The sequence below is a fragment of the Lemur catta genome, chromosome 1, assembly GCF_020740605.2.
Source record: "Lemur catta isolate mLemCat1 chromosome 1, mLemCat1.pri, whole genome shotgun sequence".
NCBI classification, from domain to species: domain Eukaryota; kingdom Metazoa; phylum Chordata; class Mammalia; order Primates; family Lemuridae; genus Lemur; species Lemur catta.
Window position 1 is genome coordinate 241,335,675 of NC_059128.1, and position 27,426 is coordinate 241,363,100.

The following is a 27,426-nucleotide window of genomic DNA, read 5'->3' on the forward strand; positions in this document are numbered from 1 at the left end:
AGGCCCATGTTCTCATGACAGGCAGCACGTTGGAGGGAAGTCTCTGGTGTCCAGAGCAAAATGCCCCATCAGATAAAGAGCAATTACAGGCAGAGACACGAGATACATTTACTGGAGGATCCAACTCACCTGCCAGAACCAGCTCCCCTGAAGCAGGATGAGGCTTGAACGCAGAAGTTCCAGAAGTACATTGTTCCGTAAGAGGAACTCCATGAAGGTGACCAGGCCTGTCAAAAAGACGACCAAAACCAGCAGCCGGTGCACAAAGATGTCCAGCATTTCCCGGCCATGAGTGTGGTTGTAGAAGATAAAAGCTGATAGAGGGGGAAAAAAGTTTGTCTTTTTCAATGAAACAAAGGCCACCCACTGTTTCTCTCTCTCCCTCTCTCTTCCCACAGAATTGTACACACACAAAGCACAGGTGTCGCTGATTCCCACAGACTGCAACTCTGCCTCGTTTCTGAAGTCATCACTGCCTCTTTGATGGAATCGTTGAAATATAACCCTTCTTTTCCCTTCCCCAACCTTTATTCTCTCCTCTAACACATCTTGACATTTTCAACTAACTATTTTGCAAAGCATCTTCTATGCAAGATGAGGAATGATAAGCACAAAGAAGCAGGGGAGCAAGAATTAAGATGATACACAGATCGATAAGCTAAAGCCTCGCCTTAAGGAATTCAGTCCACTCATAAATCATAAGGGTGGACTTTGACAGTATGCCAAGACGTTCTGAGAAACTCCCAAGAAGTAGAAACTAACTACATTTTTTCCTTCCATAGACGATTCCACCTTCATCTTAATCCTTTTCATTTGTATAAAGAAAAAAGGATGTTCATTCAAAATATAGCAACACCCTGAGATAACAAGAATCAGGCTATTAGTTGTTGGCACCCATCTTTTATCTAGCCCTTATTCCCAAAGAGGAATGGGCAACAGTTCTTATTTTCCAGATGCCAGAAGGAACGTGAGTCGGGAATGACTCCCTCTGATTAATTTGGGCCTCTGTTAGTTTCATGATCAATCTATTTCTTATGCATGTAATAAATGAAAACAAATCATTAAACATTTATTTTCTTTCACGCCCCCTACAGTAACTGGGAGACCAATTGAACTAAAAGTATTCTTTTTTTTTTTTTCTTTTTTTTTTTTTTGAGACAGAGTGTCACTTTGTTGCCCTGGCTAGAGTGAGTGCCGTGGCGTCAGCCTAGCTCACAGCAACCTCAAACTCCTGGGCTTAAGCGATCCTACTGCCTCAGCCTCCCGAGTAGCTGGGACTACAGGCATGTGCCACCATGCCCGGCTAATTTTTTCTATATATATTTTAGTTGGCCAGATAATTTCTTTCTATTTTTAGTAGAGATGGAGTCGGGGTCTTGCTCTTGCTCAGGCTGGTCTCGAGCTCCTGACCTCGAGCAATCCACCCACCTCGGCCTCCCAGAGTGCTAGGATTACAGGCGGGAGCCACCGCACCCGGCCTAAAAGTATTCTTTTAATTAACCTCTCAAAATTAGGACCTTATATTTTTATGTGGCTGAATTTTTTGAACCCTACTTATTACATACTGACAGGGTTTTGCTATATCAATATGAAAAGGGCTAGTTAGTAGATGGTGGAAGCTGTTCTGTTGTGGGTGGTTGCCTCATTTCAGGATATTCATGCTTCATTAACTGAGTTCAGTTTTCATTTGTTGAAAGTGGAAAGAATGATAATCTTCAGGACAACATAGACATAAGTAACTATCGAAAATGGGTCTGTAATACAAATGTGAAGTATGAATAAAGCACTTTGAATGAGTGTGCTTGCCCAGTTCTACTAAATGAGTCAGTAAGCAGGGAAGAACTTTGTCATCCTGCCTAGGACACCCATTATGGCCCAGAAAAATGGCGCTATCAATCAAGACTGCACTAAGACAACAAAGGTATGTTATAAACGCCTACACAAATGCCCACTAATAAAGAAAGGTACAGGAAAATACTCATTCATACTTACCCTCCACCAATAAGGCATTTGAAAACATTAACTTGGGTAATGAGGAGGGAAGTGAACGGATGGTGAAACATAAGATGTCTGCCACGCCCACCAGCCCAAAGAAGAAATACATAGTGGAATGATGCCAGCTCATCAGTTCGTTCCACTGGCCCTCCTTATATAAGGTCAGGTGGGGCCCTCCAGGAATAAACTGCTCCCCAGCCATGCCTGTAGAAGAACATGTCACAGTATTAGCAACCCTTTCCATAACTTTACCTAGAATGCAAGAAGATGCAGGAAGATCAGTTCATTACTCATTTCAATCTACTGTCATCTTGGGACATCAATTCCTCTATCTAGGCTGCTCCCCAACAGCTGAGCACTGGTGCTTTAGGGTTGTTTTAGAGGTTTAGATGCTGGTTCAAATAACCAGTTTTAGTCAAAGGTAACCAATTGAGACAAACAGCTCTTTCAGATCTTCAATACTGATGATCTTAGTTCCACTAAGTTCCACTGACTAGTCCAACCTAATGACTAAGATAATTCCTGAATAATTTGGGGGCATGGATTTGCGAGATTAGTCCTATGGAGGCTGCTTACTTCCTTCGTAGATACTATTATGCGTGTCTGGGTAGCTGCCATGAAGTAGGGGGTTGCGCTTGGTCCCAGACAAAAACGCTAAAGAGTTCAGCTTTTCCTCAGTTAAGGATAACTGAGAAAGCCCAGACGGATAAGCATATGATCTAGTCAGTTATGCAAACAGTTACACTTTCTTAGTGATGCTGCTTTCTTTGTTACTCTACAGAATTTGGCAAGGAAATTTCTCTCTTTGGAAACACTACTCTGTAATTTGATGATTATAGCAAAAACATATTGCCATGAATAAAGCACAAAGAAATCTAATGGGAAAATGGGAAGTTTTACCTTTTATAAAGGAGAGGCTGCAGTGGAACTCTTAAAAACAAAGCACATTTTCATGGAATCGTCATAGTCAGTGGAAAGGCCTTAGTAAGTCATGTGGCCTAACCTCTTTCTCCAATTTAGGAACCAAGGAAGGATGAATACAGGAGTCAAGATCTTCTATAGCCTATCAGCAATGATTTCTTATTGAAGCTTTTCCATAATCACTTCATTATTTTGCTGTTGTTTACAAAATGATTTTTGATCTTGAATGGGGTTGTTGTTTCAGGGATCACAACAATAGATATAAAATAATTTCAGAAGCTCCAACTAATTCTATAAAAGAAATTTACCTTAACTGCATAAGCAAGTTAAGTACTATGACTAATTCATAAATAGGCCTTTGTATAAACATGAGTATCACCTTCCTAACAAATTATTAATATATCAGAGAGAAATTGCAATTAGAATGTGTTACGAGATTTTTTTATTAAAAAATCCATTTTAGCAATTTCTTGACTTTATATTGGATCTTTTCTTTATATGTGAAAATACCCAAAAGGAGAAAAATGGTCCACTCACCAGTTAAAGCCATGCCAACCATTACAGATCCTTCCAAAATTTCTAGTCGACGGAATAATGCTTTGGAACCAAGGTAGCAGGTCCGCTTTTGGTTTTTGCAGACATATTTCAGAATACTCTTTATACTCCACCAAAGACCCATAACAAAAAAGAAGGTTCCAGGGAGGGCATGACCTTTGAAACTTCCCATGATCTAGAAAAATAAGAACATACAGAAGTTAAAAACATTTTATTTCTGGAACCTGAACAAAACATCACTTGTCCCCATAAACTATCTTCCAATGATTATGGATATATCACTAATTCAGAAGACCCTATATTGCTGCAAACTGTAGTAGATCCCACTACAATATCAAAAATACCAATAAAAAGAAAATAAAAATTCACATTTGATAAACACTTAACCATGCTCTGGTCACTATGTGAAGTGTTTTACATACGATCTCCAACCTAATTTTTGCAACATACCCATGAATGAGGGATTATTATGCGATTTTCTATAGGCATACAGCTTTTAAAAAGTTAAATGCTTACCCAAATCTCACAACTATTAAGCAAAATTCTGTTGTTTTTAACACAGAGATCAAAAGGATTTCTTTAAATGACAGTATGCACTTCACTATACAGTTGCCTTTCAAGCATATTTAAAGGAAAGTAACAAGAAAGTATTACCTTTATGTTTAAAACTTGAAATGATGTGAAATGGCCTACAAAATTTTTAAAGTAGATAATTTCAGAGTATCAAGCATCAAGTGCATTAGTGTTCATCCAATATCTGTGAGCTGCTCCCCACTTTTCCCAGCCTCTCCTCCAGTTGGATTGGAACCATGTTTTAATTCTGGCTAACGGACTGTGAGCAGAATTGGCACGTGTCACTTCCAGGGTAGGTCAGTTAAGAGTCTACATGACTCCTTTGTCTCTCTCTCCCCCTGCCTGGGCAACTGTGGCATGGCATACCTATAACACAGAGGATAACCAACCAGCTTCCTTCCCATTTTGCAAGAAAGAACATTTATTGCGCTACCCCACTGAAACTTTGTGGTTTGTTGAGAACACAACTTAGCCCCACCATGCCAGATACCAAGCCAAATCAAACTGCAAATTTTGTCTACACTATTGCTATATGGTGGAGTCACCTCTGGCTTATAAACAGAAATACTCTCCATTTTTGGTCAGTGCTATAAAAAATTAGTCTTGAATTACATGAATTTTTAATAATGTGAGCAGCCTGTTGTTCAAATATTTCATACCATCAACAGAATAATGAAGAGAGAATCTAGATCATCCTTGTGGATCTGACACCAGGCCAGATCTAAGAAAACTCGTAAGAGGGGATTTCAGAGTTGCTCCTGGCCCAGCAGACGTCTTTATCTCTGTGGGTGAATACAGGGCTTCTCAGTTCAGGACAGACCCCTTTGGATTACTTCCCTACCCCTCTGACACAAACTGTGAAGCTTAGGGGGAAACAGTGAAGCTGACCCAAACACTAAAAGTCTCTTAAACCTCCATTGAAGATCCCAGATGGACATTTCAGGACACCCTTGAATCATCCAAATTGTCTAAGTGATTCAGACTCAATATATCACATAGTGCTAAGCTCAGGTTCTTGTCCTAACTGACTTCAGTGTTGTAGTTTGAGGCATGTCCCCTAAGCTCTCTAACCTTAGTTCTTAATTAATAAAAGGAGGAGTTGGGCCTAGATGGTACCTGGAGTTCCTTCCTCCTCTGACAGCCTCTGATTTATTATTCTAACCACCACCTGACCAGTGTTATTGAGTTCTCTTGTTTGTTTTGGTTTAGGCAACCATTTAGGATTGTAAAACACTTCTACATGGGATTAAAAGATACATCCAAACTGTAAAATTTTTTAACTTTCATGGAAAAGAATTTTAACAATTTAAAGAGTCTTAAATATTTTTTATTTCTTAGTACAGGAAGCCTACTTGCAGGATTTATCCTGAAGACACAACTGGAAATACAGGTATCAGGGGAATGATTAAATAAATTATGCAACCCCTATATATAAGATTTCCAAATAACTTAAATGATGGGGGATATATTTAGTGACAAAAATTAGGTTAACAAAATGAGAGGAAGTATCTTTATCATTATCATTTATCATTTATATGACTCTAGGAAAGTTATTTAACCTCTCAGTGCCACAGTTTCCTCTTCTGTAAAATGGGACAAATAACAGTCCCTACCCTAACAAAATTATTAATAAAATTGTTACTCTAAAGCAAATACCAATAATTCACAGTGCTATTAAATAAGCTCATGCCATCCTCAACCCACCTCAAACTACCAGAGTAAAACAAGTAAAACCAAAAGAACAATCCTACTTGGACAGTAACTACAGAAAAGCAAGACACATCTATACAATTCATTTGGCAATCGTCCCTGTACTGCCTATAACATTTCTCTTGCTGTTGTCTGGAGGGTTAATGGGATCTTCTGTGGTCATCAATAGCTTGACTCCAATTAGACAATAAACTTGAAATGAGGAGCCATAAAATCTGTTCTTCTTTCTATTCCCTATTGGGCCTGGGTAGTGCCTTATATACCATGAGGTTCTAAATTGACAAGAGTAACTAAGCATTTCTTATAATACAAGATCATATATTTACAAAACATCTCTACTCTGATGTCTCAAAGGCCATTCATACTCAACATGCCCCCAAATCAAATTCATCATCTTATCTACCCACCCACTGTTAGAAAATACATTTTCCCAGTTACCTATTTTGGTTGACAACACTGCCATTCACCACTTGCACAACCTTAAAATATGAAAATCATCCTAGAGTTTGGCTACTTCCCTAACAAATAGTTGGTTATTAAGAAATATCATGTCTGCTGCCTAACATCAACCCTGCCCGACCCCCTTGTCCCCTAGGAGAAGGGGCTGATCTCCGCAGCCCCTTCAATTTCACCTGCTTGGGAGGGCCCTGTTACACCTTCTCAAGGCACTCAGTCCTCACTTATTGAATTCTTCATGTTTTTAATTCTTGAGGTCTGTCCTCCTCGTTAGCCTCCATGACCATTACTGTGTTGTGAGAGCCTTTGTAGCAGGCAGTTGAGGCCTCACAGAGATTAGGGGCCTGGGCTCTTTCCATTTTTTTTTTCCCCCGAAGATCCTGGTATATTAAAAAAAAGGGAGAAAATGCCAAAATAGAGTATGCAAAAATTGTGTTTGCTTTTAAATGTTTAGAATTGCCTAATAAATACTTTTACTATACATGTCAACATATTGCCTACGTTGTAGACAACATGAAATTTTAAAATCTGGGCCCTCCCTGAACGTTCAGGTCTGGGCCAAATAGTCTTTCTGCCCCAACCCCATGACCAGCAAAGAGGCTCCTGCTGCCCCAAAAGCTGAAAGGATCAGTATCTCTCTGCACTGGGATGTAATAAGGTGGCAACAGGGAGTAGTTCAAGAAGGATATCAGTTGATCAGAGTTGGGGAAGAAATGAGTCCTTCCTCCTTCAGTTATTGAACTTCTGTGTCTTCAACCTTTTAATCAGAAACAATCTTATCGTTCCAATCTTTCTGTGTTTAAAGATCCAAACAACACAAAGTCAAAGCAGGCTTGCTATATTTGCCTGTGTAAGGGAGCAAACAGACCCGGTTATCCCTGGTAATGAAAATGGCAGTCATTTTACCTCACTTTCATTGCCAGAGAAAAAAACTGCCCACTTCCTCAAACATCACTTCACTCTTGTCTCCTAGAGCCATTATCCATACATCTACCCTCATTTCCCTGCTTTACTATTGCCTGCAGAGGCAGCTCACTGCTTAGAAAAGACAAGGACAGTAGCACAGAGTTTGATTAGAGCTAAACCCAAAGAGCAGACACATTCTCCTCTGAGGGAGAACACAGGGCTTTTCTCACCCACAAAGTAGAACGTACTTGTGGGCAGTCCATGGAAACCCCAGGGAAAGCCCGGGTCACGAAACAAGAAGGCCCTTCCTGAGCACCCTCCCTGCCTGATGCACCACTTGAAACTTCCTGAGGAAAGTGGCTCACCCAGACCTAACATGATTGACTACAAGATTGAATCACTGGCTTCTGGATGTGGTTCATCCTAAAAATTCTTACTCCGACCCCATCCAAAGAATCCCTCCACTCATAATGACACCACACATTATCCTCTGGAGTGAAGACAAGAAAACATACACTCATTTACCACCCAAAAGGGAAATATTTTAAAACTCTAGGTATTAGAGATAATATTGGGCAAAGCTCAAGATCTAACACAGATGCTAGGTATCAATTCCCAAGCGTTACAGCCATGCAAACTAGAGATCAGGTCTATACACAGAAAGTGGAGAGAATTCAAAGCACCCCAGATAGAGGGTTTCAACAATTTTCTTGGTTGAATCTCAACCAAATACCTAACTTCAATATAAAATTAACAACACTATTATAAAAAAAATCTAAACTAAAATTTCATCTAGAGCCACCACCAAAATAAAATAGTCATAAGTCTTATTTAGTGACACATATTTTAAGACATGTGTGCAAATTCTAATACACTAACCAAATTTGAAATATTTCTTGAGCTTCACTTTACAATTTGCCTTAGCACTCAAAGCATAGCTACACAAGCATATATATGTAGCCTTCATATTTCTTGGTTCCCCATCATTCTGTACCAGCACTTTCTCTCCCCAAATTCAACTGTTTTGAATGGGTTTTCTTAGTTAAACTATCCTTACCTTCACACTTCCCTCAATGTGAAGTCCAATTCAATTGTCTTCTCTCAATAATTTATAATGTTCCAGACTCCAGAGGGAAAAGCAGATGCTGAATAGCCCTAGATCTAAAACTTCCTACTCTTCCTCCTTTCAGACTAAAACACTGAGTCCATCTTTCCAGCATGAGCAGATAAACCTTCAGACTATGTCACAATGCATTTAACTCGAGGGCATATACCCTTTTAACCTCCTGCCTCCCTGTCAAAACATTGCATCACAGAGTAGTTCCAGGTAAGACTCACCTTGCCATCCCACCTACCAGGCGACCAGCCTCAGTCATGTGCCACCTGCTTTGAGACCCAAAGCCAGAGAAGCACATTACCTCTTCTGTCCATCAGCACAGAAGATGAAGGGAATGATTACAGCAGCACTAACATAATAGATCATGGTCTCTAAGTCTTAAGAAGATAAGCCATTTTCTAACATGCTGTGTCTCGAGCAAGAGATTGCTAAAGGTGCTGGGGTTGAAGGCATGGCCAAAGCCAAAGTCATAGGAATAAGAAAAGATGGTGAAAAAACACTGCTGTAGGTCTGCAATGCAGCGCAAAGAATCTGGAAGGCCAGCCTCGTCTAGTGCATTGCGTGCATTGCGCAACAGCCCTCAGGTGCCTGAGGCACCCATTGCAGAATAAATACAGCCCTTGCTTACAACAGAAAGCTTAAAATTGATTGAAGAAACCCAAAAAATGGAAATCTATACTAGGTCCCTAACTAACTAGTTACAATTCTACGAGAGTTGTTAAGATGACTGGCATGCCTAAGAATGGGAGGGGGCACCATCTGAGAAGGGTGCATGGTGGAGGGGTCATTCTAAAGCAGTGTAGTGGACGAGGGCCCACTGTGACCAGGGGCAGTGGGAAGGAAGCATCTCAACAGCAGAGAGTGGCTTAAGTGGAAGCAAGAAAGCAGAAATGAGAGCTTTGGTCTGCCAGAGGGTTTCTCGTTCACTCTCAGCCCGGCCAGCCCAGCCCTCCAACAATAAGAGGATGAGTGTTCCTTCTTTTTGTAGACAATACTTCCAAGATGCAAGAATCCTATCTGAATGGGTATGTAGAGACAAGTAGAGTGGTGCAAGGACCCTGAGATTTAAATATGATTTCCCTAACTCCAGACCCCAGAGGCCATTTCTCCTCTTGTCAATGTAATAATCCTTGATGTGATTGATCACTTATGCTGGACCCACTATGTGGGCAGAGAGGGATAGATTAGCAACTGCTGCTGCCAAGGCCAGCATGACCATCTGGCTCTGTCAGAAGAAAAGAACCACTCTAGAGTGCTGTGACTCTACATATTAATGTTTTATTTTATCTTCTTTTGATCTAGTCCACACCTCTGCCTCTTGTTCCCAGCAGCAACCCCTCTCAATCTTTAAATAGCTAAAACCATCCATGGCACATAGGCCATTCTTAACCCAACATCTAAAATGACAAACACAACTCTAAACTTGAAAATATAAGACAGGATGAGGCAATCCAAAGACTTATATCTTTAAGAATAAAACTGACAAAAAGTAAGAACAAAATGTGTGTTGCATCACCTGCCTGTAAGGAGCTTTTCAAAATAAGTAGAATTCTCAACTGTTTCTGTTAGTAGTGATCCTAACGTGGGAAGGAAGGCATTCATTGAATACTTACTGTGTGCTAATAACTTTTCAGATATCTGTTTATTTTGTCATTGAGACAACTCAAGAAAGTAAAGCTGACCCTTGAACAATATGGGTTCAAACTGCATGGGTCCACTTATACACAAACTTTCTTCCACCTCTGCCACCCCTGAGACAGCAAAACCAACAACTTCTCTCCTTCCTCCTCCTCAGCCTGCTCAACATGATGATTTTCTTAGTAACATTTTCTTTTCTGTAGCTTACTTTATTGTAAGAATACAGTATATAACGTACAAAATATATGTTAATCAACTGTTTATGTTACAGGTAAGCCTTCCAGTCAACATATAGTAGTTCAGTTTGGGGGAAGTCAAAAGTTATTGGATTTTCAACTGCATGACAGGGTCAGCACCCCAACTCTCCCATTTTCAAGAGTCAGCTGTATTATTGTCTCCACCATAACTATGAGGAAACTGAGGCCCCAAGAGATTTAATGACCTACTCTAAGTCCAAGTTAATAAAGACCAGAGCCGGGATTCCAGACTCCAAATCCCACACTGTTCCCCTAGATAAGCGCAAAGACTAGAAAAGGTTTCCCAGTGGTCCTATTGAACAGTCTCAATCAAGTATCTTTGAGTAGGTTAAACACCATAGGGAAAAGGCATCTCTTTCTAGTCCTTTCTACCCTTGAGCTGTCAGCACATATGTAAAATAGGTGAAGTTTTGCACATCACCAAGACTATTTATTAATATAATGCAGTCAAAGTTGTAGTACACATGGCTGCCAACAACAAGGAAGGCTGGGCTGAGTAGCTACAATGACTTCATTTGCTGCAGATTGACAAATGTCTAGATGTTAGTGATGAGCATCAGATTGAATATGAGTGACCTGGTAGAAACTTAAAGATGTCGTTCCATAGGTCCAAGCTTCATGCTGTTTCACAATACAAGTCAATGAACAATGACTGAGTACCATAGTGACCAAATACATGGGTGTTCTATTGCTACTGTAACAAATTACTGCAAAGTGAGTACATTAAAACAACACAAATTTATTCTCTTGCAGTTCTGTAGGTTCTCCAATTGTAAGGACCCATGTGATTAGATGGGGCCTGCCCGGATATTCCAGGATGATCTCTTTATCTGGAGGCTGTTGATTTAATCACATCTGCAAAGGCTCTTTTACCTTGTAAGCTAATATATTCACAAGGGCTTACAGTCTGACAGAACAAAGAAGACAGACACAGTAGTGACTATGATCCCAAAAAGATGAGTTAAGGTTCACAGTAAAGGAATAAAATGCTATAAGTGCACTGAACCTCTTCATTTAATTCAAGAGAGGGATAGGGGTATACGATAGGATCCTGGACGATTTTAAAGACCATTTGAGCTGGACTTTGACAAATGAGTAGGATTTTGAAAGGTGGAACTAAAAGGGAGAACAAATTAACAATCCATGGAAAAAACAATAGTGTTACTACAATTGAGTTTCTATGCATGAATAAAAATTAAATGAGATTCCCTATTCAAAAATAAATTCCAGGTGGATTAAAGATCTAATTGTGAAAATCCAATTTTAAAACATTTTAGAAGAAAATATTTGAAAATGCCCTTATGACCTTGAGATAAGAAATATTTAAACAAGATACAAAATGCAAAATAATGAAGACTGAGAAATTTGACCACATCAAAACTTAAAACTTACATATACAAATGGCAAATAATCATGTGAAAAGATGCTTAATATCATTAGTCATTTAGGAACTAGTAAGTAAAATAATAAATACCAATACATACTCACTAGAATGGCTAAATTTAAAAGGCTGACAATACCAAGTATCAGTAAGGATGTGGACCAACTAGAACTCTTATACACTGCATGTGGGAACACAAAATGGTACAGCCCTGTTGTAAAGCAACTTGTCATTTTTCATACATTAAACATACACTCACCATTTGACCTAGTAACTTCACTCCTAAGTATCTACCCAAGAGAAATGAAAACTATGTCCACACAAAGATTTGTACATGGATACTCACAGTAGCTTTTATTCATAATAACCCAAACCTGGAAGTAACCCAAACACCCATCAACTGGCGAATGAATGAACAAACTGTGTGATACATCTCTGCAATAAAAAGGAACAAACTACCCATACATGCAAAAATCTGGAAGAATCTGAAAGGCATTATGCTAAGTGAAACAAACCAGTACATATCGCATAGTTCCACGTATATTAAATCCTAGAAAAGACAAAACTGTAGTAACAGAAAGCAGATCAGTGGTTGCCTGAGAGTAAAGGGAAGGGATTGACTGCAAAGGTTATTAGGTGATGGGAATACTCTATATATTGATTGTGACAAAAATTACACATCAAATTAGACAGTTAAAAGGGGTAAGTTTTATTGCACGTAAATTACACTTCAATAAACCTGATCTAAAAAGAAGGGAACAGAGTTAAGCGGACCCCAGAGAGCCCTGTGCGGCCCCACCGCCGCCGCCGGCCTAGTTACCATCACACATCGGGACGAGCCGCAGCTGCCGCAGCCGGCCCCGGTCACCACCGCCGCCACCGCGGGCTAAGGCTCCGGCCGCGCTGCACGCGGAGCCCCCGGGGGCGGCGGCCACGGCATCCCAACCTCCTGCGCAGGGAGAAGCGATGGAGGGAGGGGCTGACAACCAGGGTGCAGGAGAGCACGGTAGGCCACCAGTAAGACAGAGTATGTGCCGGGGTTATAGCCCACGATTCTGCAGGGGCCCTCCTCGCCAAAGGCAGCCCAGAGAGGACGGCAATGAAGAGGATACAGAGAATCAAGGAGACGAGACCCAAGGTCAGCAGCCGCCTCAACGTCGGTACCGCAGCAACTTCAATGACCGACGCAGACGCCCAGAAAACCATAAACCACAAGACGGCAAAGAGACAAAGGCAGCCGATCCACCGGCTGAGAGTTCCTCGGCCGGAGGCTGAGCAGGGCGGTGCTGAGTAAACGCCGGCTACCATCTCCACCATCGTCCGGTTCAGTCAATCCAACAAGAAGAAACGAATATGAAATTCCAGCAATAAGAAATGAACAAGATTGGAGCTGAAGACCTTAAGTGCTTGCTTTTTGCCCGTTGACTAGATAACTAGAACTATCTGCATTGTCTATGCAGCATGGGGTTTTTATTATTTTTACCTAAAGACGTCTTTTTTGGTAATAACAGACCGTGTTTTTTTTAAAAAAGCCTGGTTTTTCTCAATACACCTTTAAAGGTTTTTAAATTATTTCATATCTGGTCAAGTTGAGATTTTTAAGAACTTCATTTTTAATTTGGAATAAAAGTTTACAACTTGATTTTTTCAAAAAAGTCAACAAACTGCAAGCACCTGTTAATAAAGGTCTTAAATAATTTAAAAAAATAATAATAAAAAGAAGGGAACAGACACTACTTCTGCCCTTCCTTCTCTCCTGAAGCCTGGAACGTGGTTGTGATGGTTAATGCTTTGGCAACTATCTCAGATTACAAGGATAAGGCCCATATCCAAGGGATAGGAGCAGTGAACTTGAAAGAGGCTTATTTCTGAAGACTTTGCAGATCCACCATTCAAACCCTGAATATCTCATTTCATGTGAGATGGAATCAAAATATTATCATGTATGAAAGCAAAAACTATTCAAATCTACCTTGAATAACAGCCAAAAAAAACCCCTTAAAACTTCTATATGTCAAAATATTATCTAGCTTTCTGTGTACCACTCTTCACCCATGTAACTTTCTGCATTTTAACTCATTTAGTCCTCACAACAAACCTCTGAAATAGATACTGTTATCTCCCCTATTTTACAGATGAAGAGACTGAGATGCAATCAGAGATTAAGTAATATATTCAAGGTCATCCTCGTGATAAATATTGGAACTGGGCTTCATACCCATTCTTGAGCCTATACCTCTCCCACAGTGGTACCATAGAGTTAAAAAACACATGATAGACAGAAATGGTATTTGAAATAAATATAACTGACAAAGGATGAGTGGCCAGAATGTAACTTTTTAATTAGGAATCAGTTTAGAAAAGAACAACTAGGATTAGGATCACGATGGCCAACCAGATGCAAGTAGCGTGTGCCTCCTTCACAGACAGGACACAGAATAGTAAGCAGACTCTCAAATTTCAAACCGATTGTCGAGGAGACGATGCTAGGATTCACCAGGGAAGTAATGGGAAGCACCAAAAGTGGGCAAGGAGAGGGATCAGGGCAACTTGCCCAGCTGGGAGAAGCTCCTGGATGCTGTGAAATAGTAAGAGAGGAGCCACCAGGACTCCACTTTCCGACAGGAGCTTTTACAGTCTTGGCTACAAGAGAACCCCTGACACACACAGGTCTTGGACTTACACAGGGAGATGCCTGGAGATTATACAGAGACACTGTTCCCTAAAGGGAAGTCACGAGGAACTCCACAGGCATCTGAACCTAGAGCAGCTTGAGCCAGGTGCCGTTCTGAGACCTAGACACCAGGGAACCAGGGGCATGCCTGTAGCCACTGCAAGCCTCTGAGGAGGGATAGAGGAGCCCAGGTGCTCCCACACACCCCTGGGAAGGTCTCCACTGCCCCACTGTGGGCTGCAGTCAAGACAGACATGAGTGGGCAGCATTCTCCACAGTTTCTCACCCATTCTGCCTGTCTGGGTGCGGCCTCAGCCGTTCTGGTTGCAGGTCCAAGGTGCCATTTTGTGAGTTTGACACTGGACAGTGTCGTGCCCTTGGGCTGAGTTTGGGCTTGACACAGCTGCAGCCCCGGCCTGCTTGGGGAGAGTCAGGGAGACGAACCTTTCCAGCACACATCTTGCTGTTGTCTGCCCAGCCTTGAACAGACAACATAGTTTCCTGTCCAAACAGCCTGCCTGAGAAGGGACCCACCCTCTCTGGCCACAGGGTGCCATTTCAGGAGTTTGAAGCCAGACAGCAACCTGCCCTTGACCTAAATTCAGGCTGACACAGCCCTGCCCAGCTGAGAAGGGACAACGGAGGCCAAGCTCTCCTACCCATACCTAGAACAATTCCCACCGCCCTGCTACAGCTGCAATAAGATCAAGACACAAGTGGATAGTATGCCCCTAGCATCTCGCCCGCACTGTTTACCTGGAAGTGGCCTTACCCACTCTGGTCACAGACCTAAGGAGCCAGTTTGGGAGTTTAAAGCTGGGCAACACCTCACCCTCAGGCTGAGTTCAGGCTGATGCAATGCAGCCTTTCCCAGCTGAAGAGGAACAGGGGAGCCCAAGCTCTCCTACCTATTCTTAGGACAATTGCCACCACCCTGCTACAAGCTGCAGTGAGACTGAGATGCAAGCAGACGGCACTCCCTGTGTATTGTTTGCCTGGAGGAGGCTCTACTCTCTCCGGTCACAGGCCTAAGGTGCAATTTTGGGAGCTTAAAGCTGGTTATCCCACGGGGGACCTGGGAACAGGGACCTCTCCATCTCAAACCACCCAGTGCTGCAGACATAGCCACCTCTACTACCAAGCTATAAGCTACTGGCACCAGTATGTTGCAGGATGGCCAGATCTAGGTTTGCATGGGGGTACACTTCCACTAGTACTATGATCACTGTGCCCTGCCTCTAACACAACACCTGTTACACCCAGGATTCCATGGAGCTTGAGGTGCACTCCCTTCCCTCTAAAAAGCCATAGCGATCACTTTGGCATTCCCCAAAGACTAAAGCTACCAGCTCCCCTGAGGGAGGTCAGGGCTAGCAGTCCTCTCTCCAAGCTGCCTGTCTCTTCCGGAAGGAGCCTACCCTCCCTGGAGGCAAGTCCCTGCCACAACCACACCTCCCCTGCAGGAGCATTTCAGCTACAGCCCACAGCTAGTCTGGTAGCTTTGCACACAGTGGATTGAGCTGCCCCGACCACCTCTGCTGTAGCTGGGTCAGGGTGGGTACTGGGAATCTGGACACTTTTGTGCCTCTGAAGGATAGAGACCACTATCATGGCTGACAGAGGGAGATGTGAACAGCATGTGCACCACAGCTGCCTGCTTTTACTAATCTCATCATGAGGGGCCCCTCCTGTTGTAGGCTCACAGTGTATACACCCTTCTCCTGCCCAAACATTCTTTCAGAGCAGGAAGTCACCCCACCCATCACTACCACAGTCAGCCACTGATCTCAGGGAAGCCTGAGGGCAAGTTTTCCAGCTTGGTTTCCATCTGGTCCCCTCCAGGACACAAGGCAATCCAGGGGCCTGGGATCTGGGGATTACCTAACACAGTCCACCAACGCTGGCACCTGAACACCCTCCCAGGGTTCTGAGGTCCAAATGACCGAAATCACCTACACAAGCTGAAAGGCAGTGTACCTACCTCTCCCTCTCTACATTGATCAGCAGAGTTCCCAGCAGAGAAGAACAGGTGAACCACAACACTATCTGTTTTGAGCTGAGGGAAGAGGTTTCAGATGATAAGGAATCAGCATAAGATCTCTAGCAATATGAAAAAATCAGGCTCTCTCGACACCCCCAAAGGATCACACTAACTCTCTAGCTATAGACTTCAATGAAAAGGAAATTTTGAAATGTCAGATATGGAATTCAAAATATGTATCACAAGTAAGCTCAATGGGGTTCAATTAAAATATGGATCACAAGTAAGTCAATGGGATCAAGCTTGGTTGAAAACCAAGACAAACAAAAAATAATTCAGGATATGAATGAAAAATTCACTAAAAAGATAGATAATTTAAAATATTAAGAATCAAATCAAGAACTCAATCCTATTTATAATAGCTGCAAAAAAAATGAAATATTCTGGAATATACTTAACTAATGAGGGAAAAGATCTCTAACAACAGAACTAGAAAATACTGATTAAAGAAATTGTAGATTGTTGCCTCATAGACATTTTGCAGGGACTGTCCCTTGGGCTAATAATTAGTTTTAGCCACAGGTGTCTCTCTGTCAGGTGGGCACTCTGATCAGCTCTCATCCTGTGGCTCCATGCAAGCTTGCTTTGTCTTACAAAGCAGGCAAAAGCCACAGGTTTGAGATTGCAGCATCACCTTGGAAAGCAGCTGCCACTGACCTTTGAGATGCCCTCCTGAGGCGAGGCAGCTTTTGATATGGGAACTAACACATTCACATATCCCTTCAGGGCAAAGCTCTTGCAAAACTCCTGAAATCATTTCTGTCCCTATATAGCAATATCTCTATGGAGCAATATTTCTATGGGGCAACATCTATATCTCAATATTAATCTATGGATCAACATATCTGTGGGGCAAAAGCAGATGACAGAAACAAATGGAAAAGCATTCCATGTTCATGGATTGGAAGAATCAATATTGTTAAAATGTCCATACTGTCCAAAGTAATCTACAGATTCAATGCAATTCCTATCAAAATAGCAATGTCATTTTTCACAGATTTAGAAAAAACAACCCTAAAATTCATATGGAACCAAAAAAGAGCATGAATAGGCAAAGCAATCCTGAGCAAAAAGAACAAATCTAGAGGCGTAAGATTATGTGACTTCAAATTATACTACAAGGTTACAGTAACTAAAACAGCACAGTACTAGTGTAAAAGTAGACACACAGACCAATGGAATAGAGATAAAGCCAAATACCTAAACTGACAAAAGTATACACTGGGGAAAGTACACCCTATTCAGTAAATGGTGCTGAGAGAATAGCATAGCCTCATGCAGAAGAATGAAACTGGATCCCTATCTCTCACTATATACTAAAATTAAGTCAAGACGGATTAAAGACTTCAATGTAAGACCTGAAACTATAAAAATATTAGAAGAAAATTTAGGAAACACTATCCTTGGCATTGGCCTAGCTAAAGAATTTATGACTAATACCATGAAAGCAAGTACAACAAAAACAAAAATAAATAAATGGGGCTTAATTACAAAAAGCTTCTGCACAGCATAAGAAATAATAAACAGGGTAAACAGATAACCTACAGATTGGTAGGAAATATTCACAAGCTATACATTGGACAAAGGCCTAATATCCAGAATCTATAAGGAACTTAAACAAATCAGCAAGGAAAAAATAAATAACCCCATTAAAAAGTGGGAAAAGAAATGAACAGACATTTTTCAAAAGAAGAGAAACAAATGGCCAAGAAACATATGAAAAAATGCTGAACCTCACTAATCATTAGGGGAATGCAAATTAAAACCACCATGAGAAATCACGTTACCCCTGTCAGAATGGCCATTATATAAAAGTCAAAAAACAATAGATGCTGGCCTGGATGCTGCGAAAAGTGAACACTAATACACTGTTGGTGGGAATGTAAATTAGTACAACGTCTACGGAAAACAGTATGTAGATTTCTCAAAGAACTAAAAGTAGATCTACTATTCAATCAAGCAAGCCCACTATTAGAAATCTACCCAAAGGAAAAGAAGTCATTTTATAAAAAAGACACTTGCACCCATATGTTTATCGTAGCAGAATTCACAATTGCAAAGATATGGAACGAGCATAAGTGCCCACCCACTGAGGAGTGGATAAAGGCAATGCGGTATATATATATATATATATATATATATATATATATATATATATATATATACACCATGGACTACTACTAAGCCATCAAAAAGGATGAAATAATGTCTTTTGCAGCAAGGTGGATAGAATTGGAGGCCATTATTCTAAGTGAAGTATCCCAGGCACAAAAAACAAAATACCACATGTTCTCACTTAGAAGTGGGAGCTAAGCAATGGGTATGCGTGGTCATACAGAGTGATTTAGTGGACACTGGAGACTCAGAGGTTAGGAGGGGGTGCAGGATGAAAAATTACCTATTGGGTAGAATGTACGCTATTCAGGTGACGGGTATATTAAATGCATAGATTTCTCCACTATGCAATTCAGCCATGTAACAAAAAAACCACTTGTACTCCCTAAATCTATTTAAATAAAAAGAAAAAGAAAAAATAAAAATTGCTCCACCTAGTAATAGGGAGAGTATAATACAAAACTCAACACAAGGCAAAACCCTATGAAAAGATGCTAAATTCACTAGAAATCAAAGAAAACTAAATTAAAAACAGATAATTGTCATTTTCCTCTCGGAAGCACAGGAGACAGAAGAGCATAGCGTTGTCCGGTTCTCAAGCCTGGCTGCACATCAGAATCCCTCCAAGAGCCCATGACAACTACCAGGGTCTGGGCCTGACCCCTCCAGATCCTGCTGCAATTAGTATGGGTGGGCCAGGTATCATTTTTAAATTACTCCTAGGGGATTGTTAAGAGCCCAGATTCTAGAATCAGACAACTCGAATACAAAGACCATTATGGGTTTGACCTGGGGCATTTTATTTAACTTTGCCTCAGTTTCTTCTAAAAATGGGAATGATGGCATTATTAATAATAAAACTACCTTATAGAGCTAAAGAAAGCAGACATAATACAAGGTTCTTGCCACATAGTAGGCATTGCCTAATGTCACAGATTGTCTTTGCTTCACATGCCACAAAGGTCCCCAGAGAGGTGTCTTATTCGTCCCCAGGCAGGACCCAAAGGAGCCCTGTGTCCAGGGCGTGAGGGAGGGAGGAGCCCCACTGAGCTCGGCCTCCCCACCCCGCCCTGCTGCGAGGGCTCCGAGGTGCTCCCTGCAACATGCCAGGAGAAGGGGAGCAGTCGGGTCAGAGTCGCACGTCTCCTCGCGCTGGGGTGTACAGACAGGGCAGGGTGTGAGAGGAAATGATCAGAAAGGCTGGAGCTGGAGCTGGAGCTGGAGCTGGGGGTGGAAAAGGTGTGGTGTGCGATGCGGACGTGAGGAATGCTAAGAGCCATCTGATAGTGATCAAGCCTTCCCTGTCTCTAGAGCAGCGATTCTCAGCCGGGCTGCCTATGTGAAACACCTGGGGAAGCATGAAATACAACCGCGCTGTCTGCTCCCCAGACCTATCAAATCGGAATCTCTGGGTGTGAGGCCTGGGAATATTTCTGTGTCTCTCGTAAGCCCTCCGGGTGATTCTAGTCAACTGGAACTGAAAGCTCTGGGCCCGATCTCGCAGCTGGTGCCTGAGCTTGGCTGGCCTTGCCAACTGCCCCAGTAAGTGAAGGGAGGGAGGGGAGAGAGAGCCCATAATGACCTGGTTCCTAGTATGTGCCAAGACATTTTACGTGCACCAATTAATTTCATCCTCATAATTATTATCCCCATTTCAAATACAATAATAAAGAGCTGCATTTCACAGGGATTATAATGAGACTCACGATAGTGGTGTGACAGAACCAAGACTCAACCCTAAGTCTACATCCAAAAGGGACAAAGGAAGAAAAATGACATTTATTGAGCACCCAGTTCTCGAAGAGCTGTCTAGAATGCTCTCAATTCCATGAGGAGTGTTTTTCTCCCCATTTTACATTGAAAGGATCCAGAGACTTAGAAAGGTTAAAAACCTTGCCCAGGTCAAATAGCTTATAATTGGCAAAGCTGGGTCTGAACTCAGGCCTGTCCGTCTCCAAAGCTCCGTCTTCTTTCTTGTCATTTCCACCCTTACCCATGCCCCAAAAACTAACAGTAAGAACCCTAACAAGAACAATGAACAATACCAAATGTGGACTCTGTATCAAACACTGTACTGACAGTTTTCTATGCATTATCCAAGGAAAAATCAAGAAAAAGGATTGTGGCTAAAGACAAAACAGTGAGTTGTTTAGACACAGGTTACTCAGCGTATGGTGTCCGGGTCAGCAGCTTCACCTGGGAGGGTTAGATCTCAGAATCTGTATTTTAAAAGATTCCAGGTAACTCCTAAGCACCCTAAAGTTGGAGAAGCCTGCTGTAGGTGATGTTTGGTTTGCTTTTTATCTTTCCAAAGAGTTGTTTTGGTAATGTGTAGGGATGGCCTAAGAGTCTCCACTTACCAGACCTTACAAGGCACCAGTAAAAGATACACAAGGAGGCAGCTGCCTCTGTTCTGTCGTTTGAGATGATGTCAGGGAGGGGAGGAGGCCCCCAAATACCCTTTCATGAATACTTTTTTTCTTTGAGTGTTCCAGGGTGTTGGTTTCTAGGCACAAGTTTTAGACTCTAAATACACTGAGTGGGAGTCACTCCTTAGTAAGACAAATTATGCTGAAAACAAGCATGAGATAAGCAATATTTCCCAAATTCGAGCAACATGCAGAACTTTTAAAGAGCAAAAAAGAATTCTTTCAGAGCCAGTATGTTGACTTAAATTGCTTCTGTTATAAACTTTCTTTTTTATATATATTTTTTAATCAGAATCAGACATTTAATGGCATAAAAACATTCCACATATGGCTTTGCTGCTCCGAAATTCATGAACTTAAACCCAAATATGACACACGCAGTGTTAAGAGTTGTTTGGCCAGCCTCCCCACTCCCCAAAGAGATTAAAAAGTAATAATGCAAAAAAGTTAAGGTCAAGGTGTTTTAAAATCACATCGCAGCAATGACTAACCATTTGTTTACTGGTGACTTCTACTCCACCCTGAAAGCTGCTGAGCTTAACTTGCTGTTGAACAAGTGGTTATTAGTTCCCTGGGTGATTGCCCCTGAAGTTAAGCCATACTCTGGGGACACATTAGGCACTTTAAGGGGGGTAGTTGCCTTTTACAGGTTGGGTCCCAAGTTTGGCTCTCAATGCAAGGTAAAGAGTTTCTAGCGGAGCAGAACGCTCTGTGGAACGAAGCCCTGGGCTCTCAGAGCATTCTCACGAACCTCCTACCAGGTGTTCTGGAGAGCTTTGAGGGCTGGCAAGCAGGTTGCTTAATTTCTGCATTTGCCGTGGACGTGGGCACAGTGGCTCATTCAGATTTTTATTCTAGCGTCCCGAATGACAGCCCATCCACACACAGTGATGCTCGCAATATTTAGCAAGCGGTGTGGCACAGGTACCGACGATTGGAACAGATGCGATGTAAACATTGGTAAGGCCGCACGGTGCGCGCTGGCGCAATCGCCAGCTCTGCGTCTAGGGAGCAAACGCGTCTCCGCGCCCAGCGTGACACCAGAGCACCTGCTGCGCAGACCCCTTCCCTACTCCGCCTCGTCCCCGTCTCCTGCAGTAGCGGCCTCTAAAGCCGCGAGGGCTTCTGCCACCGCTGCATCCTCGTCCACGGCCTCGGCATCCTCGTCTCTGTCGGAGAGGGGGGCGTCCTCCTGCCTGTTCCCTGAGTCACCCACAGGCATGGCACGAGCAGGACCCGCCTGTTTTTGGAACTTCTGTTGCCACGGCCTCGTCTAATGAATCCCAGCTTCTCTTTAGCGAGAAGGGCATATTCCAACCGCGCTCCTCCGCCCCAGGGGGAGTTCCCTGCAGGGGCGCATCCTCCGCGTGGGTCTGGAAAAGGTGATCCTTTTCTTCACGAACAACACTGTCTACAGCCGGCCCCCAAAGCCGAGGGTAATCTGGGGCTGGTATCTGGAGGACTTGGTCCTGTGCTTCCGAGGCAGGACTCTGTGCCCTGGAAGGAGCTCTGGAGTCTCCGCCGCACGTGACCTGGGTCTCCTCCCGGGCCGGCAGCGCGCAGTCCTGTGTCCCGGCGCCGCCTCCTTCCGGGAGGGGCTGAGTCGGGTGGATGCCGCCTGCAGCGCTGGCCCAGGAACCGCTGTCATCCTGGGGGGCCGGGAGTCCCGCGGGGCTGTGCAGCCGAGGCCGGGCCGACGCCACTGACAGCGCCGTCGCACGGTGTCCCCCTCCAGAGTCCGCCTGCGGGAGCCACCCCAGGTGGGACCGGCTGGACTCCTGCGGACCCGTCCCTCTGCCTCTGCCCTGCGTGCTCTCAAGCCCTCCCGCGGGGGTCATTTTTCTGTACTAGGAATTCGCTGCTCTGTTTGCCTTTTAATTTAACAGTGTCGTCTTCATCTAACTTGCAGCTGTTCACGTCGTTGACGTAGCCAGGGGAGGGCGCTCGCTCCGGATCAAAGAGACAGCTTTGTATCATTTTACAGCACCTGCACCGCATCTGGATTATTTTTTGCTAACATCTGTTACAGAGATTGTCCCTTAGGTTTCTCTAGAAGTTTAATTTCTCTTCCCGCGGCCGCCGGCGGCGTCGCGGCGCCCATGGCTTCGCCAGCCTCGGCGGCCGCGCCCATAAACTTTCTTAAACAGTAAAAACATTTATTTAGACAACTATAAAAATGAAACAAATTTACAAATTTATTATAAGCAAAACTATAAACCAACACAAATCAAATAAACTAATGCAAATCAAATATAATATTAATAGATGATTTTTGCTAAAATAAATTGCCTTTCACAGCATGACTATGGCACTGAAGGCTACAGTGTATTTTCTGTTTGTCCAAAATATGTATATTGTTGTGTGACTCAAATTGATTAAATTCTCTGTTCAAACTAAAATCCACTAAAAGGTCGTTTGGCATATTAAGACTATATTTATTAACCCTTGATAATTATTAATAAAGCAATGCTACTGGCCACCATCATGATCCTAAATACAGATGCAAACTCCAGCCCTGAGATCATTGGTTGAACCTTGATATAAGATGCTCATCTAGATGATCCAGATATGCTTATAATATTTCTCAATCATTGTTGAGGTAAATTCAGAATTAGACTATTAGAAAGCTTACAGACCTCTCTCTTTCTTTCACATACACACACACACACACACACACACACACACACAACCATGTCAGCAGACTCCCGGGAGTTTATCAACCCCAATTTGGGAAAAACTAGGATAATGAACAAGGAAGAACTGTACCCAAATGATTGACAGGGGGAAATTCCTCTTTATACATATATTCCAACTAATAAATGCAAGAAGAAATGACAGAATTTAGAATTTTACAAAATGAATTAATAAAGTCAGGCAATGTTAATCAAGGACTGCTAACATCCCAAAAAGAGACAACCCACCAAGATATGCCCAAAGTTTTCTTGCAGAAAAAAAATTGAACCTGGATGTGATCTAATCTATCTATGTAATTACCAATTTATGGTAAATACAGGTGAACATGTTAAATGACATCATGAGGATGTAATCAGTAAAATTCATATGATGCAAAGTTCTAAAGGACAAAATAGTTTCTGCAACAGACAAATTGTGAGAAAAACAAAAAGGAGATAAAGAAAGAACCTATGGATCCCAAAAGACTTCAGAGTGATATCTATAATTGCAAGGTATAGGCCTTATCTGGATCCTAATTCCAACAAAAATAATTCAGGATTTTTAAAATTTCATTAAGGTGATGGTAATACTGTGCTTCAGTTTTTAAAAAGAATTTCTGCTTTGTAGAGATACATACTAAAATATTAGGGATCAAATAATGTGATGACTTTGATTAGCTTCAAAATTGTGACCATTTATTTTATGTGTCAACTTGGCTAAATCATGACCCAGTTTTTTCTCAAAGACCAGATTAGATGTTACCATGAAGGTATTTTTTAGATGTGATTCACATTTAAATCAGTAGATTTTGAGTGAGGCAGACCACCCTCCATACAGGCAGATGGAGGTGGAAGGAGCAAGAATCACTGAATCAGTTGAAGGCCTTGAGAGAAAAGACTGAGGTCTCCTCAAGGAGGAAAGAATCCTCCCTCTACTCTGCCTGCACACTTGAGATTGCAACAACTCCTCCCTGGGTCAACATGCCAGCCTGCAGATTCCAGACTTGCCAGCCCCCAGTATCACATGAGCTAATTCCTTATCTCTCTCTCTCTCTCTCTCTATATATATATATATATATATATATACATATATATACACACACACAAACACACACAAACACACACACGCACAATCATTTGTGTGTGTGTGTGTGTGAGAAAAAGAAAACGACACTGAGACAGGCATCTAAACTCCAGTCTCCTTTAAATTCAAATTCAGATAAGAAAAGGTGGAGAGTTTTATAGCCCACCATGCTCCATGGAAAATGCTCTGACTCCTGTACCGGAAAATGAGGGGTCTAAGTGAATTACAGTCTCCTTCCCTTCTGCCTCTCCCATGTCCCATGATTTGACCCTTCAAGTCATTACTTCAGCCAATGAAATCCACCCTTTTGATTCTGCCCCCACTTCACAGAAGGTCAGGTATACAAGTTCATGACAAAACTTCAAGGTAAATGAAAATGAACAAAGGGAATAAATGAGTAACTGCCTCTGGGCTGCCACTGCCCAAGTTGGGTTGCACACCCATGAAAAAGACCAAGACTCCTGGAGAAAACCAAACACCCAGCCTTACAGCCTTAAACAGAGATCTGAAAGGTCCCGAGAAAAACATGTCAGTAATCTGTGTAAACAGCTGTGTAGAACTGTCACCTATGTTTTCAGTTCCTATCCTTTAGCACTAGGCACCAGCATGGACATCTAAAGGTACAGTGTACACAGTTAGGCAATAACAACGAAAGTTCAGAACACTTCAGTAAAACTTAAATTTCACATAAGCAACTAGTAAATTTTTAGCATCAAGGTACAGTGTGCACAGTTAGGCAATAACAACAAAAGTTCAGAACACACAGTGGAACTTAAATTTCACATAAGCAACTAGTAAATTTTTAGCATCAAGGTACAGTGTGCACAGTTAGACAATAACAACAAAAGTTCAGAACACTCAGTGGAACTTAAATTTCACATAAGCAACTAGTAAATTTTTAGCATCAATATGTTCCACATATTGCACAGGTTGTTTATTTGAGATTTAAATTTCACTAAGCATTCTGTATTTTATCTGGCAATCTGTGAAGGGATTTCCATGGGATAATGAACATTGCAACAGCTCAGGGTGGAGATTTCTCAAGCAGTTCCCAGTGTCTCTAACTCAGTGTCATGAGTTGACTTGGTTGTGACTTCTGAATATTTTCAAATCTCTATTTGAACATCCTCTGCTTTTCTGAATTATACCCAGGCTATTTTTTAACCAAAAGTGTTCCTATGCCTTATTTATACAATTAAAAATTTGGTCTAATATGCTGGTGGTTCCATCAGCTGAGCTGAGGATTTTTGGGCAAGGTTCGATTGCAAGAGGCCACATGAGTCGGTATGGGTATATCTTTTTTCTCAGTCAACAAATACTAAAAGTACAGCCACAATCAAATTGCAGGATGAGATGGACAGGGATCCTAGAAATCTTCTGATACTAAATATGAGTCTACTTCATATTTGATAAGCTTGGAACCATTGCTCAAGGATGATTTCCAATGCTTCTTCCAACTCCATCATAATTCCCAGCATTCTGACACTACACCAGAGCTACTGAATCATCAGTTCTTTTTTTATTTATTTCAAAGTATTAAGGGGGTACAAATGTTTTGGTTACGTGGATCACTTTTGTAATGCTTGAGTCATGGCTATAAGCGTGTCCATCACCTAAATAGTGTTCGTTTTACCCATTAAGTAGGTTTCTGCCCCTCCCCTCTCCCACCTCCCCCTGCTTGATTTCCACTAAGTTTTACATTCTTCTGTGCACATGTGTGCTCATCGGTTAGTTTCAGTTTAATAGCAATTACATGTGATGTTTGTTTTCCCATTCTTGTGATACTTCACTTAGGATAATGGTCTCCAGCTCCATCCAAATTGTTGCAAAAGGCATTAATTCATCCTTTATTATGGCTGAGTAGTACTCCATGGTATACATATACCACATTTTGTTAATCCACTCATGACTTGATGGGCACTTGGGTTGATTCCACATCTTTGCAATTGTGAATTGTGCTGCAATAAATATTTGAGCACAGGTGTCCTTTTGATAAAATGACTTCTTTTCTTTTGGGTAGATATCCACTAGTGGGATTGCTGGATCTAATGGTATGTCTACTTTCAGATCTTCAAGGAATCTCCATACTGTTTTCCATATAGGTTGTACTAATTTGCAGTCCCACTGACAGTGTAGAAGTGTTCCTTTCTCTCTGCATCAATACCACTATCTATTGTTTTTGGACTTCTTAAAAGCAATTCTAACAGGGGTAAGCTGATATCTCATTGTGGTTTTAATGTGCATTTCCCTGATGATTAGGGATGTTGAGCATTTTTTCATATGTTTATTGGCCATTTGTCTATCTTCTTTTGGAATCTACTGTTCATGCTTTTGCCCACTTTTTAATGGGGTTGTTTTGTTTTTTTCTTGCTGATTTGTTTGGGTGCTTTGTAGATTCTGGATATTACAACCCTTTATCAGATATGTAGCTTGTGAATATTTGTGAATATTTCTTGTTGCTTTGATTGCCATTGGGGTCATAGTCATAAATTCTTGGCCTAGGCCAATATTTATAAGAGCTTTTTACTGGTTATGAGCAAATGTAATAAGAGACCAAAGTCTTGGGGCCCAGAGTAAGAAGGACTGTCATAAGGGTGGTCAAAAGCGATGGCACTATATTAACATTGTTCCTTTCAACAGATTTTTAAAATATAGATTGAGGACCTAGTATACAAGATACCTTCTGAATTCCTGTTTGTGTTTTGTTTCTTTTCCGATCATCAAATACTACAGTAATTTATAGACATTTCTGTCTCCCTAAAGGAGTTGTCAAAACATTACTTTTTTATTGACATTCATTTACCCTCACTTTATAAATGCCTCTTGTGCACTAACTCAGAACCAGGTATTATATTCTTGTCTTGTCAACTAACTGCTGTCGTCCCCAGAGATAAATGGAAGG

At 41.8% G+C, this 27,426-nt stretch overlaps 2 protein-coding genes and 1 pseudogene across 2 annotated transcripts in view; 1 reads left to right on the forward strand and 2 right to left on the reverse strand.

Annotated features, from left to right (window-relative positions):
• The window catches only part of LOC123630601 (transmembrane protein 45A-like), a 75,449-nt gene that overhangs the window by 21,746 nt on the left and 26,277 nt on the right, over nt 1–27,426 (reverse strand). The window contains exons 2-4 of the mRNA XM_045540398.1: nt 3,454–3,646; nt 1,993–2,199; nt 130–314 (exon numbers count right to left, since the gene is read on the reverse strand). Of these exons, the coding sequence (XP_045396354.1) occupies nt 130–314; nt 1,993–2,199; nt 3,454–3,643 (582 nt within the window). The 5' untranslated portion in view covers nt 3,644–3,646. The remainder of the gene's footprint in view (nt 1–129; nt 315–1,992; nt 2,200–3,453; nt 3,647–27,426) is intronic.
• Nucleotides 12,476–12,784, forward strand: LOC123630602 (Y-box-binding protein 1-like). Its single transcript, XM_045540399.1, has one exon. The coding sequence runs from the start codon at nt 12,476–12,478 to the stop codon at nt 12,782–12,784; it is 309 nt and encodes a 102-aa protein (XP_045396355.1).
• On the reverse strand, nt 21,838–22,890 carry LOC123630600 (annotated as a pseudogene).

What these genes read in the sequence shown, in the direction of transcription:
- LOC123630602 (XM_045540399.1), top strand. Translation starts at nt 12,476, where the DNA reads ATGGAGGGAGGGGCTGACAACCAGGGTGCAGGAGAGCACGGTAGGCCA.